The 18222-nt window shown below is 39.2% G+C and overlaps 1 protein-coding gene across 8 annotated transcripts in view; it reads left to right on the plus strand.

Moving 5' to 3' along the window:
• The first annotated feature begins 8802 nt into the window (after positions 1-8802).
• fam131bb (family with sequence similarity 131 member Bb) overlaps positions 8803-18222 on the plus strand; it is an 84844-nt gene continuing 75424 nt past the window's right edge. For all 8 annotated transcript variants that reach the window (XM_057833843.1, XM_057833845.1, XM_057833846.1 and 5 more), the window contains exon 1: positions 8803-8986. In XM_057833843.1, the coding sequence (XP_057689826.1) occupies positions 8959-8986 (28 nt within the window). In that variant the 5' untranslated portion in view covers positions 8803-8958. The remainder of the gene's footprint in view (positions 8987-18222) is intronic.

An 18222-nucleotide genomic window follows, 5' to 3' on the forward strand; every position in this document is an offset into this window, starting at 1 on the left:
AACGTTCATCCAGATGAAGATGAACCGATAGCGACGGCTACAGGAAAGTAGACGATTACAGAAATGAGTCACACGTGACTAAACCAAAAAAAGAGCATCGTAATTTAAATTCAGTTCCGCATCATCACGGCAAACCCGATAAAAAGCTAGCGAGGCGCCGCCAGTTACATGAACAAAGTCATCTGAGTCACTTTTGTTAGCCGCCGTGTAAACATGGATGAGTAAGAATTGTGAAGGCGTACACAAACATGGTGCCTCTTTTTGTGTGTGAGTGGCCCATGCATCATGGGCAAGATTAGTGTCAAGAATTTCTTCCCTCTGTGGCTGACCTTGTGTCACATTGATGGTCCGTGACATAGATCACCGCATTGTCACACAGGTGTGCTGCATACCGGCGCACGTGGGCGTGAATGGGAGGGAACTTGACCCTGCTTCTGCACCTTGTAATATGAAAAAAATGGACTACTCATTTTTCATATTTTTCTATACATTTGTTCCCATGGGAAAGAAGGGGTTTTAATGTCTTGATGCCTGAATTTAAATTAAACGCTTTCAGTGCCATAGACAATGGTAGACGTACAGTGGTATGAAAAAGTATTTGAACCTTTTGGAATTTCTCACATTTCTGCATAAAATCCCCATCAAATGTGATCTGATCTTTGTCAAAATTACACAGATGGAGAAACAGTGTCTGCTTAAACTAAAACCACCCAAATATTTACAGGTTTTCATATTTTAATGAGGATAGTATGCAAACAATGAAACAAGGGGGGAAAATAAGTAAGTGAATCATCACATTTAATATTTTGTGGCCCACTTTTGGCAGAAATAACTTCAACCAGACGCTTCCTGTAGCTGCAGATCAGTCTGGCACACCGATAAGGACTAATCTTAGCCCATTCTTTCTACAAAACTGCAGTAGTTTAGTCAGATTCCTAGGATGTCTGGCATGAATCACTCTTTAAGTCATGCCACAGCATCTTAATGGGGTTGAAGTCTGGACTTTGACTTGGCCACTCCAGAAAATGTATTTTGTTCTTCTGAAACGATTCAGAAGTTGATTTACTTCTGTGTTTTGGATCATTGTCTTGTTGCAGCATCCATCCTCTCTTTAGCTTCAACTGTGTACAATTTATAATATAATAATTTATAATCATAAGTACATAAAAAATAGTATTGATAAAAAATATACAAAACAATAGAAACTACATGGAAAAATATAGCTAAAAATGAGGAAATCCTAAAATAAAAATAATTCATAAAAATATTACAAATGTAAATATAGAAAAATTAATTTAAAAAATTAAACATATAGGTAATTTATTTTCTAAAATTTTAAATTTTATTTACTATATTTTTTAAATGGTTTATGAAAAAATAATTCGAAAAAAATAAATCTATATTTTTTTAAAATTGTTTTTCAAATGTTTTATTTTTAATTAATTTTTCTATATGAACCTTTTTTTTTTCGTTTTTCAAAATATTTTTTTTTAGATTTGGGATTTTCTTAATTTTTGTTTGCATTTTTCAAATTTATCTTTCTATATTTATTTTTCTTCATAACCATTATCATTTTAATGTACTTATGTATTCAGGGGCACGGGGAGTGGGGTGCTGAAGGTGCTGCAGCACCCCCTAATGTTGGGAAGAAAAGGTTTTAGTAGATGTTTTTGTTGTTGTTAAAAATAAATAAACAAACATAGAAACAATATCGTATTTAACTTAAAAATTTTTTTTTTTTTTTTTTTTTTGATAACAACACCTTACACCTTGCTTGCTACCAGGTCACGTTGAATAAGGCTATTGAAACGGAAAAGTAAAATGTTGACTAAGGAGGCTTTAACATGGCACTAAAAAAACCCTAGGGGTTTTCTCTTTACAAAAACAGCGACATTTTCTAAAAATTCAATTCGTGGTCAAAAATGAAGACGATTGTCTTTCTGTATCTTCAAATGTAAGACATGCTTGCATTGTAGCCATATTATTGTTGTTGATGTTGGATATTTGTGTGCAATCTATTATATTGTTGTGAAAAAGGGGTGTTAAACAGAGGATTATTGACTCTTTTAGTTTTCAAATATGTTCGTGTGTCATTGCGCTTTCTAACTGTAGAGATTTGCATTATAATACACAGGCGCTATATTTCCAATACAAAAACTACAACACACACTGTAGGTGAATTAGAACACTGTCTTTGTAGTAGCCTAGTAGTAGTACGTAAACTATCCATCATGTGTGTGTACAGCCATTGTGCACGCCTTGTATTTAGAAAACGCATGACCATAACAAATTTGGACTGAAACGAGTGTTTTTGGATGGGAAAAACTAAAAAAGATCCTCAGCACCCCCTGCTGTGAGTGACTTCCAGCGCCCCGTATGTATTTCCCAACACATTAAAAAAAAAAAAAAAATTTTATGTTGTTACTGTACAGTGAGTGTGCTGTTCCGTAGCCTATTAGTAGAAAAAAATGGCATCAAAATGATACAACCCTTTGTGTCATCCAAGTTTTGAGCTTTCACTGTGTGCTGACCGACACAGAATGTTGAGCAGATAACACTGCAATAGAGCGCCAGAGATGGAAAGCATTTGGCTGCTGGAGGTAATAATAACCTTCTTCAGAAGCAATCACAAACATCAGGGGAGTATTGTTTTGTGCAGAGACTGACCTCTGCAGAAGCCTGGTCTGATCTCCACTGCCCGAGTGGCCAACCAACAGAAAGATGTATCACGTCTATATATAAAGCACAGTACCGGGATTGGCTGGATTATGTATGATTTATGTCGGGCAAGCGGCACACATTCACCGTAAAGCCTTTTATTGTCCCTCCACGACCCAAGCAATGTATTTCATTTTTAATTTTCTGTTTGGCGAGCCTATTCCGACAGGATTTTGTAAGTAATGGCAAAGGCATATTTGGTCGGGAAATAACTCTCCTTAAACCTATACTTAAAGAGAACCTCGGACTTAAAGACTTGTAGGCTCTAATACAGGGGTCCCCAACCTATTCCACTAAGGCACACTGTGGGTGCAGGATTTCATTCTTACCAAACAAGATGACAACACTTTTTCCCCAATCTGGTGTTTTACAAGTGCAATCAGTTGATTGCAGTCAGGTGTGGCTTGTTTTAGCAGAAGCCTCATTGGTTCAACTGTCTCTGCTGGATCGGCTGGAACAAAAACCAGGACCCACAGTGTGCCTTGAGGACTGGGTTGAAAACCCCTGCTCTAATAAGCCACAATTGTTCTCTTTTACTAAAATACGTTACTAGAAACACATAAAATTTTGCCATTGATTTAAAAATCTATAATATTTAGTACATGTTTTGACCTACGGACGGCGCCATGTTTAATAACGGACGTTGGGGGCGATGACGTAGTTTGTCACTGTCACTAGACAAGCTCTACCGGCGTTCTGCAATTCCTTCCTACACGTAGAGACGTCCAACACATGCGCTCTGCAGTTAAAAGCGGCGAGTACTTAATAATTGTTTTATTTTTTTAGTCTTCTATTACCTTTTCATTGTCTCAAAATACTTTTTGCATGTGTTTCCCTCTCATACTTTTAAGTATTGTGTTTTCTTGTTGTAACTTTAAAACAGATTATTAATCTGTTGACCACAATAGTCACGTAGCATATTTAAACCACCCTTATTAGATATTACTACATTTAACTATTTTCTTAAGGCATCTTTAGTATGTTCTGTCTGTATGCATCCAAACAATACAAGCTGAAAGTGCACGGTAGTACTTTGGGTGTCAAATTCGCCTCTTGTTGGACATTTTGTCAGTGTAGCACATTTTGGCAGAACGTTTTATTTTTTTCCTACTCTCGTCTCATCTCATCCCGTCTCTTCTGTTCATTTAGCTTTTGCTGCTCGTTTTGTTAAATATCGACATTGCTGTCATGCTCATTAATGTTTCTCTCGGGTTCAAATTGAAAGGGTTGAACAGATGACATGTTTATGTCGCTGGAGTCATACTATGGAAGGCCGGCAGTGTAACCATGTGACGTCACCACCCTGTGACGTCAACAACAATGGCGACTAGTTAGGCTAATTTTACAAATTGTAGAAAACCAAAAATATCAAGAGGGATTTTAATATCAAATTATTATAACTCATAATAATGTTTATCTTTTAAGAACTACAAGTCTTTCTATCTGTGGATCCCTTTAACATCTGTTGAACCAGGGCCTCGTTATTAATTGGAGATATTGTTTACCTAAAAACTGTACAACTCCTTGTTTTACAACCTTTTAATTACAAATATTCACTTCAAGTTAATTTGTATTTATTTATTTACTTTCAAAAAATCATTCATTAATTTTTTTAATAAAAATGGGTGAACATTAAATATTCTGAATGAACTATTGTGAAAAATGAAATATATATTTTTTTAATGAATTTGAATTTTAAAAAAAGAATATATATAGAAATATATAGATTTTTGATAGTTGACCATTGAGACGTTGACCTAAAATTGTCCAAATCCACTTATTTTGAGCCTCTTAATAGTAAGCATTCTCTTGTTTATTTTCTTTTTATTATTTGTTAACGTTAAAAGAAAATCCAACAAAACAACAGCATATAAAGCATTATTTTGTTATTATTTTGTGTAAAGAAATAAAAACTCATTTGTCATTTTAATTTTTTAATTACCTTATTATAGTATAACAACAAAAAAACTAACTTTTCTTTTTCATTTATTTTTTTAGCATATTTTTACATTTTTTTATATTTTAAATCAAAAATAAAAAAAAAACTAATCAACAATATTCAAATCATTTTAAATTGGGTCTTTAATTAAAAAAAAAAAAAAGATGTAAATATTGTTTGATTTTTCTAGTCCTTGATTAAAACAGATGATTCTCTTTCTAATTAATCAAAATTCAATTTTCGCAAACATCTTTTTTGCTGTTGAAAACAATATTTCCATAGTTCCATAATATTCATAGTTAACTTTTCTCAGTTTTTCTTTCCAATGCACATTCCCAGCAACAATGTAAAAGCCCAGAGTAAAAACAGTCAACAACATGATTTAAAAAAGCCAATTCATCAACTAATCCTTAAAATAGTGATTAATCGACAATCAAAGCAGTTTATAGCAGCCATGACATGAACGCTAATACTTTTGTTTTTGCTTCCATTCGTAAGGAGCTGCACAAAAACAAGATAAAAAAACACTGACACTATTCAAACTTGAACCAAACATAGTGCATATCATTTTTCCTATGTCCACTCATGTGGACAGTCCCACATCCTTAAACCACACCTCTCTCACACTCGACTGAAGTGTTCCTTCCATTTTTTCCACTCAGTCCTCTCCCCATCTGTCCCATTCGTGTTCATTTCTCTCATCCCCTCTTTGCCGCGCTCACAATGCGAGTGACCACACACATACAACCCTCCTCCACTCACTTCGTCTTCTCACTGTCCAGACTGCGTTACGCACACACATTTGTCATCTCCACAAGAAGAGGGCAGGACGGGGACAAAATAGAATAAGGAAGAGGGAAGTTTTCTGGGTGTCATGTTGAGGTCGGAGGAGATTGAGAATGTTTCTCGGCGTTTACAAAAAGCAAGAGAGGATTGAAGGGCGGATCAATATTGTGAAAATGGATGGAAAACATCCTTTTGTGGGATTTTTTTTGGGGGGGGGGTGTCCTCAGGTGTATGTATTAGAGGAAAGACATTGTGAGGGAGATGGAGAGTCGCGAGGAAACAGCTCCTGTGCATTGTCAGGCTGAGCGCACACTAGGAGAAAGAGTGAGAGGATCCCCCATTTTAGCTCAATAATATTACAGCAGTGCAGCGATATCTACAACAATGGCAGCTGGCCACTCTCGGCATTGGGCTATTGATCCCCCTCGTGGCAACCTAATACACACGCACGCAGTCAATCCAATTGTTGTTTTTCTTTACAAGTGATACCGAAAACAACCTCAAATAGTTAAGAATACATTGGAAAATGAGAGGTTAAAACTGTTAAAAGACCTGTGAAATTTAAGTAAATACTGATAGCTGTAGTTGTCAAAAAATGAACAGCAAACTACCTTAAAAAGAACTACATTTTAACTGTTACTTTACAGCAAACGCCTGTAAAATGTATAACCGATCAACTAATCATGGTTTGAATACTTGGTGTCACTGAGGCAGTTGAGCGTGTTGACTACCGAACCAACGACCATGGCTATAGTTTTAGCTTCCAGTACACTCTATTAAGTTCACAGTGAGTAAGGTTTTCTTAACCTTCTATGCGCACAGCACTTCACTAGCTCAATAGTCAGCACGCTTGACTCTCAAGATGATGGTGTGAGTTGAAATCCCGGTTGGAAAGGGAGACCGAGAAAAGGAGCGCAGTGACATCACGACCAGTGTTGTTAATCTTACTTGAAAAAATTCATTTCTTACAGTTACAAATTACTTCTTCCAAAAAGTAATTGAGTTAGTTAATCAGTTACCTCAACGTAAGAGTAATTAATTACTCCACAAAGTAAATGACATTACTTTTCATTTTCTACACTTTTTTGCATAATCCATTCTATGTCTTTCACATCAGATATGTTTATATCAACTAATTAAATTGAACTGTCTTTTTCTTTAAAAAACACAAGGCACCATTTTTACATTTTCTTAAATTTCATCTAAAGTGTAATGGTATACAAACTATAACATTTAAATGCTGTGAAAAAAAAGGCTTGTTTTTCCTGTTGTACTGAACCCGCACTAAACCGTGACCCCCGTACCAGGGTACATACTGAACCATGACCTGTGTGTACTGTCACACCCCTAATATATATAGATATATTAGTTGAATTTTTCTTTCATCCCAGACAATGTGCTTTAGGTTGTTTTATTTACCTGACATGTTTCTGCGACTACTTCCGCATTCATCAGAGTGTCACTGATGTTGGTGTGACGCGTCATTTATCAGCTGATGGATGAAGGCGTGACTCACCTGTCAGATTAGACAGGCAAGTCATGCCCTCTGCTGTCCCTTCACTCTTCCAGGATGCTGGTCCAGGTAGTAGAGAGCATGTATGCCCCCTCGTCCCTGTTGATGGTCCTCAGGCCCCGCTTGCGGATTTCAGTGGCCTCCTTGATCCAGCGCTGATGTTTATTTCGTTCGGTGCGGATGACTCTGGCCTTTTCCCAATCCATAATGGGGTTTTCCCTTTTGCAGTGGTCGGTGATGGCTGACTTGTGGTGTTCCTGTTGTACTTGTTCTTTTATTGCCCTTGTATGTCTTATTGCTGTCTCCTTCTCACAGTCCTTTTTGTGTTCTGTTTTTCTTGTAAAAAGCTCCTCCCTGTCTATCAGATGTATTATTTATTGCATACTTTGCATAGAATTTCATATATGGAGTTGCATTTGCTTTCTAGGTGGATTTTCTCCTTTGGATGGACCAATATCTGGCGGAGTGTTGTGTGGGGTTTGACTGGTGTGTTTATGTTGTATTTTTTCATGACTCTTCGGATACGTTCCGTGACTCCTCTTACATACGGTGTCACCATATTGCTGTGTCCTTGCTTCGTTTGTTTTTTCGTTGATAAATGACGCGCCACATCAACATCAGTGACACTCTGATGAAGGCGGACATAGTTGCCGAAACATGTCAGGTAAATAAAAGAAACCTAAAACATATTTCTGGGATAAAAGAAAAATTGAGTTAAAATATATGTGTAGACAAAATGAACTTAATACAACTATATAGATATATTTTTCAATATGCAGGTGAGGATCTGAATCTCTTCATTCATTCATTCAAGAAAAGTTTAAAGCGACTATTTTTGGCAATAAAACCCCCCCCATTATTTTTATATTGTAGCATCTACAAGGACGACCCCAACTTGGTGATGATAATACTTACTGAACAGGAAAATGGTCCATTATTTTCAATTAATTGTACATTGTAGTTGTACGGTAGAGAATTTACTTTCACTTTTAATGTCCTGTTGGTTTTGGCGTATACTGCGGAGGACAGTAGGCGTGTTTTGCTGCATAAGTTCTGAAATAAATGAGAACAACAATAATAATTGTCACCTTTACTTATAAAGACTGGCGAACGGAGGTCGGATGAGGACCGTCAAGATCGTAGACATTCTATGGCCGTATTGTCAAGCCAGTTCACGGACGTGCACACAACGCTCATGTTTTTCTATCATTTCCATCTTCATTTCAATGGTAAGCGTCACCTTTTTTCATTTTTTCACCACATGAACTTTCTTGGATCCCATGTTGAGTCCTCTCACAATAAAAATCCTTTGTGCGTCCGTCTTGTGGGAAAACAAAGGTCCTGCGGCGCTATCATAAATCGTCGTATTTTGAGCATGTCGACGGATGTAGAAACAAATGGCGAGTTACATTTTCGTCAGATGTCGAAAGGATCGTGTTTAGAAACGATCATATGGCGAGGTACCACTGTATAAGCATTTTGAGTTTAATTTTATGGAGTTAACCTAACCTGGAGTGTGATAAACTGCCTGGAAGCCATCAACATTTGACTCATCTGCCAAATAAGTTAATTTGCATCTGCATATTGGTGATTAAATATGACACGGCAGATCACTGAGATCGATCTAAAAATTTTTTTCCGATCCTCAGTCTCAATCTTAAAATCGCCCAGTCCTTCCTCACTCATTTATTTAGTCGTCTATTACCTCCAGCAGGCATACTGACTTACTAACCGGATCTAAGACACTGCACCGGGGAGAGCGGGAGGGAGCGACGGATGGAGAGAGAGAGAGAGAGAGAGAGAGAGAGAGAGAGAGAGAGAGAGAGAGAGAGAGAGAGGAGGACGAGTGGCCGGGCAAGAGCAGGAGAGAAAGAGAGAGCGCAGGAGGAGGGGAAAAAAAACAACGAAGAGGAAGAGAGGAGAGTCGCAGGAGGAAGAGGGAGAATGCACGGCGTCTGGCTAACTCTTCCATGCTTGTATCCAGGGCCTTTGTGAATACACCATGGGATGCATCGGCTCCAGGAGACTGAGTAAGCCTCACTTCTCTCGCTCGCTCATTGCGGAAAAAAAAAGTCGGGAGGGGGGGTGTTGGGGTTGAGGAGGAGGAGATTGTGTTGGTGGGATAGTGGGGGTGCTTGTCCTGCAGAAGTGATGGTTTGTCTTCTAGAGATGGAGAGGACAGGCTTTGTTTCTGCATGTGTTGCGGTGTTTAAGAAAGCTGTGGACGTGTGGTCACAGAGATTGTTCCATACACTATTCAGGCAAGATGTCACAGACGATATGTGTTAAAATGTGTGTGTGTGTGCATTCCCCCCACCAACACCACCACCTCTCCCCTCCTCCCATCCCTTGATTTATGATGCTGTTTGGCAGTATGTATATGTGTGTGAGTAGGAGGCTAGAGCGGGATGGAGAAAGCAGAGGCGGGAGCTTATTTATAGGGCGGCATGGCTCCGAGGAAGGAAGATGGGGAGGAAGGGGGGTAAAGGGAAAAGTGATAATGCCATTGTCAGATGCGCTTGCACAGTTTGTTGTTATTTGCAGGAATAATAGGGATAAAGCTGGGATAGAGGAGAAATTTTTAGCCATGGCGATGGACAGAGGGAGGGGCCAATGCGTGCAGGCGAGGGTGTGTGGGATGGATGGGAGTCTTCAGGTGAGTGGAAACACGGCGAGTAGCTAACGGGGGACTATTGAATGTCAGGTCAAACGATCAACTGTTTGTTGAAATGTTGCATCGCGAGAATAATGAATCACACTCCGAGGCGAAAAATAAACACTTCCTTCGCTGTTAAATATTCATAAAGCACTTAGTGCAAGGAGCTCTTTAAGTTATTTACGGCGAAGAAGCAATGTCACCACCAACACGGCCCAGCCTTTGCAGGGTCAAACACGGCCTGAGTTGATAAAAGGACTTGCAATGGCTCACCAAGCTTTTTTTCCTTTCAACTCAAGGTAAATTCTTGATGAGGGGTGATTTAAAAATACCCAGTCTGAGCAAGTCTAAGAAGGAAAAACTGCAAACTCGTTGCAGCACAGGCTCAGTTGGGTAAAATTTAAGTATTTGGCAGGACGAGAAGCACAAGGTCGGGGTCGAGATCAGAGCCAAGCTAGTGCAGTTTGTTGGAAAATAGCAGAATTGTAATGAGAAGGACGCTATCATCCTTCATTTTTATCTTGAATATGAATGAGCCAAGAGGATAAATACAAAGACAGCTCAGCCATTTTCAATACCACATTGTAAATGATGGTACTTCATCATGAAAAATGGAAGAAAAAGTAGTGTGGAGCTTCGAAGGTCGATGAATCAACAAACCGTTCAGGGACAGGGTCAAACTCTAATTTGTATCATTTGTTCTGAGGAAATTATTAAAATTGCATGAATTTGGTCCAGGTTACCATTATAAAACCATAAAACAATACCAGTGATGCGAAAACATGACATGACATCACATGGAATCCAGATACATGGACATCTAATTTAAGTCACGTAGGCCACACTATTAATATTTGGTATGGCCTAAATGACCCAAAATGGTATATCCACATACAGTGGGGCAAATAAGTATTTAGTCAACCACTAACTGTGCAAGTTCTCCCACTTGAAAATATTAGGGATGCCTGTAATTGTCAACATGGGTAAACTTCAACCATGAGAGAGAGAATGTGGGAAAAAAAACAGAAAATCACATTGTTTGATTTTTAAAGAATTTATTTGCAAATCATGGTGGAAAATAAGTTTTTGGTCAATACCAAAAGTTCATCTCAATACTTTGTTATGTACCCTTTGTTGGCAATAACGGACGCCAAACGTTTTCTGTAACTCTTCACAAGCTTTTCACACACTATTGCTGGTATTTTGGCCCATTCCTCCATGCAGATCTCCTCTAGAGCAATGATGTTTTGGGGCTGTCGTTGGGCAACACGGACTTCCAACTTTCTCCACAGATTTTCTATGGGGTTGAGATCTGGAGACTGGCTAGGCCACTCCAGGACCTTGAAATGCTTCTTACGAAGCCACTCCTTTGTTGCCCTGGCTGTGTGTTTGGGATCATTGTCATGCTGAAAGACCCAGCCATGTCTCATCTTCAATGCCCTTGCTGAAGGAAGGAGATTTTCACTCAGAATCTCTCAATACATGGCCCCATTCATTCTTTCCTTTACACAAATCAGTCGTCCTGGTCCCTTTGCAGAAAAACAGCCCCAAATCATGATGTTTCCACCCCCATGCTTCACAGTGGGTATGGCGTTCTTCAGATGCAATTCAGTATTCTTTCTCCTCCAAACACGAGAACCTGTGTTTCTACCAAAAAGTTCTATTTTGGTTTCATCTTACCATAACACATTCTCCCAGTCCTCTTCTGGATCATCCAAATGCTCTCTAGCGAACCGCAGACGGGCCTGGACGTGTACTTTCTTCAGCAGGGGGACACGTCTGGCAGTGCAGGATTTGAGCCCCTGGCGGTGCATTGTGTTACTGATAGGAGCCTTTGTTACTGTGGTCCCAGCTCTCTGTAGGTCATTCACTAGGTCCCCCCGTGCGGTTCTGGGATTTTTGCTCACCGTTCTTGTTATCATTTTGACGCCACTGGGGGAGATATTGCATGGAGCCACATATCGAGGGAGATTATCAGTGGTCTTGTATGTCTCCCATTTTCTAATAATTGCTCCCACTGTGGATTTCTTTACACCAAGCGTTTTACCTATTGCAGATTCAGTCTTCCCAGCCTGGTGCAGGTCTACAATTTTGTGTCTGGTGTCCTTCGACAGCTATTTGGTCTTGGCCATAGTGGAGTTTGGGGTGTGACTGACTGAGTTAGTGGACAGGTGTCTTTTATACCGATAATGAGTTAAAACAGGTGCCATTAATACAGGTAACGAGTGGAGCCTCTTTAGACCTCGTTAGAAGAAGTTAGACCTCTTTGACAGCCAGAAATCTTGCTTGTTTGTAGGTGACCAAATACTTATTTTCCACTCTAATTTGCAAATAAATTCTTTAAAAATCAAACAATGTGAGTTTCTTTTTTTTTTTTTTCCACATTCTGTCTCTCATGATTGAGGTTTACCCATGTTGACAATTACAGGCCTCTCTAATCTTTTCATGTAGGAGAACTTGCACAATTGGTGGTTGACTAAATACGTATTTGCCCCACTGTATGTGGATGTCACGTCTCAATTATTTGTAATGTGTTATTTTCATATTTTCTATGAATACATGCAATGAGAAATTATTAAAGCAACACTAGGTAACTTTTCGACCTTTATAAAATATTTTCATAACACTTGTGATGATATGTCGACTGACAACAAGTTGAATTTCTTTTAAATCTTGATGGGTTCTGTATCACTTTCACTGGCACTAGTTAACTTTGAAGACGGTGGCAGGAACCCTGCCACACAAAAAAAACTACAAATGTGGTGACTGCTTTACGGCATGCGTCACTTTCTCCTTTCCCCATTCATAATAAGGACGGAAGTCAAAGCTAACGCTTTTGCGCGAATTCTGCAAAGATGGCAGAGCACGATAAAAGAATACTCAAGAATAAACATTGGCCCGGCTTTCACTTGCTGGTGTGACACCCCCACACCCCACTTGAACTTGTCAGTGCTGACGAGTTCGGTTGGGGCAGAGGCGAAAAAGAGAGTCGCGACACTCTTTGTTCTTGCCGCTGGTGGTCACTTGGTTCATGTGGGGCGTGAGTAGTTCCAGACACAAGCAACGCTGTAGTGGTTTGCAATGGAACTGACAGCGGTAATTGAATGAATGAATGAATGAATGAATTTATTGTCATTGTCATCATCATCAAAATCATTGACAGTTTCTGAGTGTGGAATTTTACCCGAAGGAAAGACGAAGACAGACAAGGAAGACGGGAAACGCAAATGCTTATCGGAAGCTTATCGGAATTGTGACATTTATGGAAAAAAGGATAAAATCACGTATCCAAGTACTTGTTTGATTATGTCATTGCATTATTACATATATGTAAGTGCTAGTTTTATATTTGGAGTGGTCAGGCGACAACTGAAAACTATGTAAACTAACGCAGAAGGGAACTTTCCCATGTTGTGGAGTGAACATATCATGTTTCCGTTAGCATGAGCACGGGAAATCGACTTTTTGCATTGAAATGCAAGATGATTTACTAGTAGAGGAGTTCCAAAAAATAGATTATTACATGCATCGCGATTCGACACGTGACGATTCGATTACGATTCATAAAGGCTCAAAAACGATGATTTTCCCTCATAACTTCATGACAGCCGCTCGGAGCGGAACGAAATTTAAGACACGTCTGCCGCCCGGACACCATTAACGGACGCACGCACAATGTTATGATGGATGCTCTCGGTTACTGGGAGAGAGATTTACTCCTTTGTAAAAGACTGGAAAATAAATTTGTGTATGAGACAGGCAGACACAGAAGCATGACCCGGCGCGCTTCTGTGTGCACGATATTTTATTAGAGCGAGAGGGAAGAGAGATAGTTCGTTGCTCCTCGTCTTTCATATGTCCAGCAGTGGTTTCAAGTCATGTCAATTGAAAAATGTCCTGAGTGTGTTGCTAAGACCCGTGTGCATCTATAAGAGGTGAGTACATGAACCCTCTTGTACTGTTTGGCCTTTTTTGTTGTTGTTTTTGAGGTGTTAATAGTTAGCGCCGAGCGCTAAGCTAATTAGCTAATTCGCTAACTTGTATTTCATATGCAGAACGTGTAAAACCATGATTAAGTACAGCGGTAACACTACTACTGCATAACTTAACTCAATTTCGAGTATAGATTCTAATTTTAGCAAAACCAAACCTGTACATCTTTAAAAGCATTTTTCATTTTGGACCCAAGCAACACAAAATGATTACAAGATAGGAACAACATTTTATGATTTCCCTCAACATGGTGTAGTGTATAACAATAACAACTTATTACCCTTTGATAAAGAAAATCACATTATTTATTGAACAATTGGTGAAATTGGTGTCATGGTTCATTTTTCACACCTAACATTTTATAGATCAGTGGCCTGTGATGGTTGGTTGTGCAGCATGGTTTCCCCAAGGACCAAAAGCAGCAGAAAAAAATGGATGGCAATGGTCAGTCATCAAAACATGAAATAAAAGGCTGTTTTTTGTTTGTTTCTTGCTATTTAAAAATAGGCTTAGTGCCCACAGCCAGCAGTCCCCATCAGCACGCACCAACAACAGCTTCATGTGGATCATGAAAATGTAACCTTAAAAAAAATATATATATACATTTAATTCGTTTTTTATTAAAAATTGTGTCTATTATTTGTTGGCATCACTTTTCAAATCTAAACACATCTCTGAAATATAATCATGTCAAACATTTTGGTGTAAAGAATACAGGTTGTTATGCCTTGACTTGGTACTCTTTCATGAGGGGATACCTTAGTTTAAAGCTTACAAAATCGAGCTAATAAGCACGTGAAAGGTGGTCGTCTACCAATACTCACAAATACAGATAAGTGTGTACGTCACAAACGGCCTCTGAAAGAGTTGACAATTTAAAAGATGTAGTGACTTAATAAATTATCCCTGGCAATACATTCCTAGTTAGCAGACTCGCTCGTCAACCAAGATAAAATAAATGTATAATTACTTCACGCACATACAAATAAAGCTCAGCATATGCATCATAAAGCGCCTCTGATAGAATACAGACGGTTGAAAATTCAAAAGGGATAGTTTTTTTCATCAACTTACCTCCGAATATACTTTGCAGCCAGCCATTCGTATAAATGCGGTCCGCCCTCGTCAAAGCCATGTTTGGAACTACCAGTGGCTCCACAACCCGAAAAACCCGGAAGTAAAATCGTATAATGGATCCCTATGGGAGTGTCGTAACCATCTTAACTCATTCACTCCCAGCCATTTTATCCGAAGCAAGGTCCTTCGCTCCCGGCCGTTTTACTGGATTTTGACCGATTTTGCAAGGCCCACAGAAAATTCTGTTCTATTGCTATATGAACATGGAACACACCAAAAGAAACATTAGACTCTTTTTTTCAGCAGAAAAAAAAAGTTTGTTCATATCTTTTTCCATTCCTTAGAAATCAGCATTAGAAAATAGCTTAGTTTGATCAATTTTCCAATTTCTGATGAAAAAAACGGAGAAATTGAGCTTTTTGTGAAAGCATACATTTCAAACATAACTTTGACTTTTACACTTTTATTTTTTGCTTTAGTTACATCCCAAACATCTGAATAATGTTTTCCTTTTACAAAATAAGATAAACAACAAGACAAATAGAGCTTTTGGTAGCAAAGTAACAATTTATTTACACATAACTAACTGAAAGAATACGCTGTTCTGGCCGCGACAGCCGGTTAAACCTCTCCCTCATCGCCGTCTGTCTCATGAGGATGAATTTTTGTCCGCTGCACTAGTGGTCCCCGTCATTCTGTTCGGTCGTCCAACGCCTGGCATCCCGGGCATCCAGCCGGTTGTTCTGCTCGGTCGTCCGCCGCCTGGCATCCATTCGATCATCTTCTGCCGGTGCCCTACTGTGCGGCTATGCCATTCGTTGCAGTTGAATCGGGTTGCGGGTCTTACCAAATGTGCTACTGCCCTCCAGTGGCCAGTTTTATTGCTTTAAAATGGATTTTCAGCTTTGTGCTTTGGAGCTAAATTGAATCACGACCCAGAGATGTCTTTTTTGAAAAAACCCACATAAAAGACGTATAAATGCGTCTTTGGGACACTGAAACAATTAAAAATAGAACATATTTATACGTTTTTGGGAGCAAATGAGTTAATATATGGCACTGGGTTGGGGTTAAGCCTAAACTGGATTCAATACCTTATTACTTTTCATCCTTCACACAGCTGCTGAAAACAAAAATGTTGTTTAGTCCATCTGCAGGCAACCATCATGATTTTACGACACTATGCGGCTGCTTGCTGGTCCTCATGATAAACGCAGTCTTCCTTAAGGCAAAATACTGCCGCTTTTGGCCACCAGCATCGCTAAAATCGACAAAAACTGAAAAGTTACAAAGTGTTGCTTTAAAAAGTTAATAAAAACAGAATTTTAAAATTTAGAATAGATAAAAACAGAGAAATTCACTCTGGTCATGGCCCCCAATAACGCACTAAAAGTGAATTTTTTTTTTTTTGCCCTTTAAAAAAAAAAAAAAAAAAAAAAAAAAATCCAACTCATTGCCCGCCACAATTGTCAATATTTGCCCATTTCTTTTAAACTGGGACAACTGCGAAACACAATGTTCTTGTTTCAGTGCCATTGACAGTGCTAGACATCAAATCCATTTCGACTGGGATAGCGAATGATCATTGCCAGCCCTCCAAGTTAAAATGGATTGGACGTGTCACGTCGTGCAACCAATGGGTTAAATGACAGCCCTATCAATAATTAAGAAACATCACAACAGCTCTAAACACCATTTTCACTTCATGAACATTCTTTGTATTGATTTTTTCTTTTTTTACTCAGTTATGCCTTTTTCCCCAAATACACACCCCAATCAAAACAAGCTAACAAATAACTGTATTGTCATGAAATTACAAAGTCTACCACGATTCAAGGGGCCTCCTATCGATGTTTTGCATTTTGATCAATTTGATTATATCGTTGCATAACCGATGTATTGCCACAAATGGATGTATCGTTACACTTATGTAAATCAATTTCATGATGATATAATATTGATTCCTTGGACAACATTACCATATTTTCTGATATTACAAAGTCTGCCGCGATTCAATTCTATACAAGGGCCTCAGATCGATGTATTGTTCACCCCTAGTGACTAGACTGGATTGTTCTATTTTTAGTTAAATTAGAAAAGGAAATATTACTTCAGTTAGCAAATATTTTGATTTGTGAACAATCTCTCAGAATGAATAACAATTGTGAACCGATGGTTTCATTGTACCAGTGGTACCACATAAATGAATCGCTAAATATTTCAATGTTTTTCGTACAAATGTTCACCGTAATTACAATTTTAATTAGCATGAGTTCCAATTTCTGTACGAATGGAGATTATATTGCTGTCATAGGAACAAAACACTATCTTGCTATAGCAGCCTGTTGGCTTTTATAGATAAGTATTCCAAAATATACATGACCTTAACAACATAGACTCTAACATCTCCAGCAGCTTGCGTCTGCACCTGATGCGGGTGCTGATGTAACCCCCGATTCAGCAGCCAGGCTAATGTGGAGGCACGGTTGTGTTTATCCTAGGTGAGAATAGCTTTAGTGTGCAATATTGATTGGGCTTCTCCGCTGCAGTCCGAGCTGCCAAGCGGAGATCAACAGGAGGGAAGCGACAGGCTGCCCGATCGGGTCTGGCTAGCCGCTGAGTGTCTGGATGGCCTCTGGTAACTCAGCCATTAACTCACGCTGTGCTTCATAGAGATTCCTTTGTATCAGTGACAGGAATTCCCTTACAAAATCAGGCAAAAATCTGGTAAACATCAACACATTGTAACACAAAAACTACTATCCACAATGAAAAAGTTGGATTAAAGATAATTATTGTCGTTTTCTGGGATACATTAGATATGTTTAAGTACTAGTAGTAGTATTTCAGCATAGCCTCTCATTTTGATGATTTTTGTCAAACGGTCAAGCTGTCCCGACAAGGTAAAGCACTGCAATTCTAGCTTTCCATTTTCTATGATTTATCTTGTTCACGGTCATGGGTCCCTTGCGTAAAAGGCAGACTATCAGTCTGCCAGTCAATCACATGGCACATAATGAGCCAGACAACCATTCACACTCGCATTCATAGCGTCAGCGAGTGAGAACTGAAGAGCTGCCAACACGGAAACCATCCAAGCATCCATTTTCTATAGCACTTGTCCATCTAAAGGTTGTGGATGAACTGGTGCCAATCCCCGCTGACTTTCAACTAGAGGCGGGGTACACCCTCGACTGGTCACCAGCCAATTCCAGGGACAGAAAAACAAGCATTCAAACTAAAATTTGCGGTCACAGTGTGGTGGTGTTCCCACTCCAGCGAGGAAAAACAGATTGTCCAGAATGTGGTGAAGAAGGCGCAGAGGAGCATTGGACACCCCCGCCCCTTCCTTAAGGACATTCATATGTCCCTCAGAACCTCTGAGGCAATCACAGGTGACAACACCCAACCTACCAGCCCCCTCTTTGACCTGCCGCCCTCTGGCAGGCGCGATCGGACAATGAGGGCCAGAACAAACAGACTCAGACAGCTTTGTCCCACATGCCATCACTGCACTGAACTCATAATAACACCAACCCT

Source organism: Corythoichthys intestinalis, chromosome 4 (genome assembly GCF_030265065.1).
Source record: "Corythoichthys intestinalis isolate RoL2023-P3 chromosome 4, ASM3026506v1, whole genome shotgun sequence".
NCBI classification, from domain to species: domain Eukaryota; kingdom Metazoa; phylum Chordata; class Actinopteri; order Syngnathiformes; family Syngnathidae; genus Corythoichthys; species Corythoichthys intestinalis.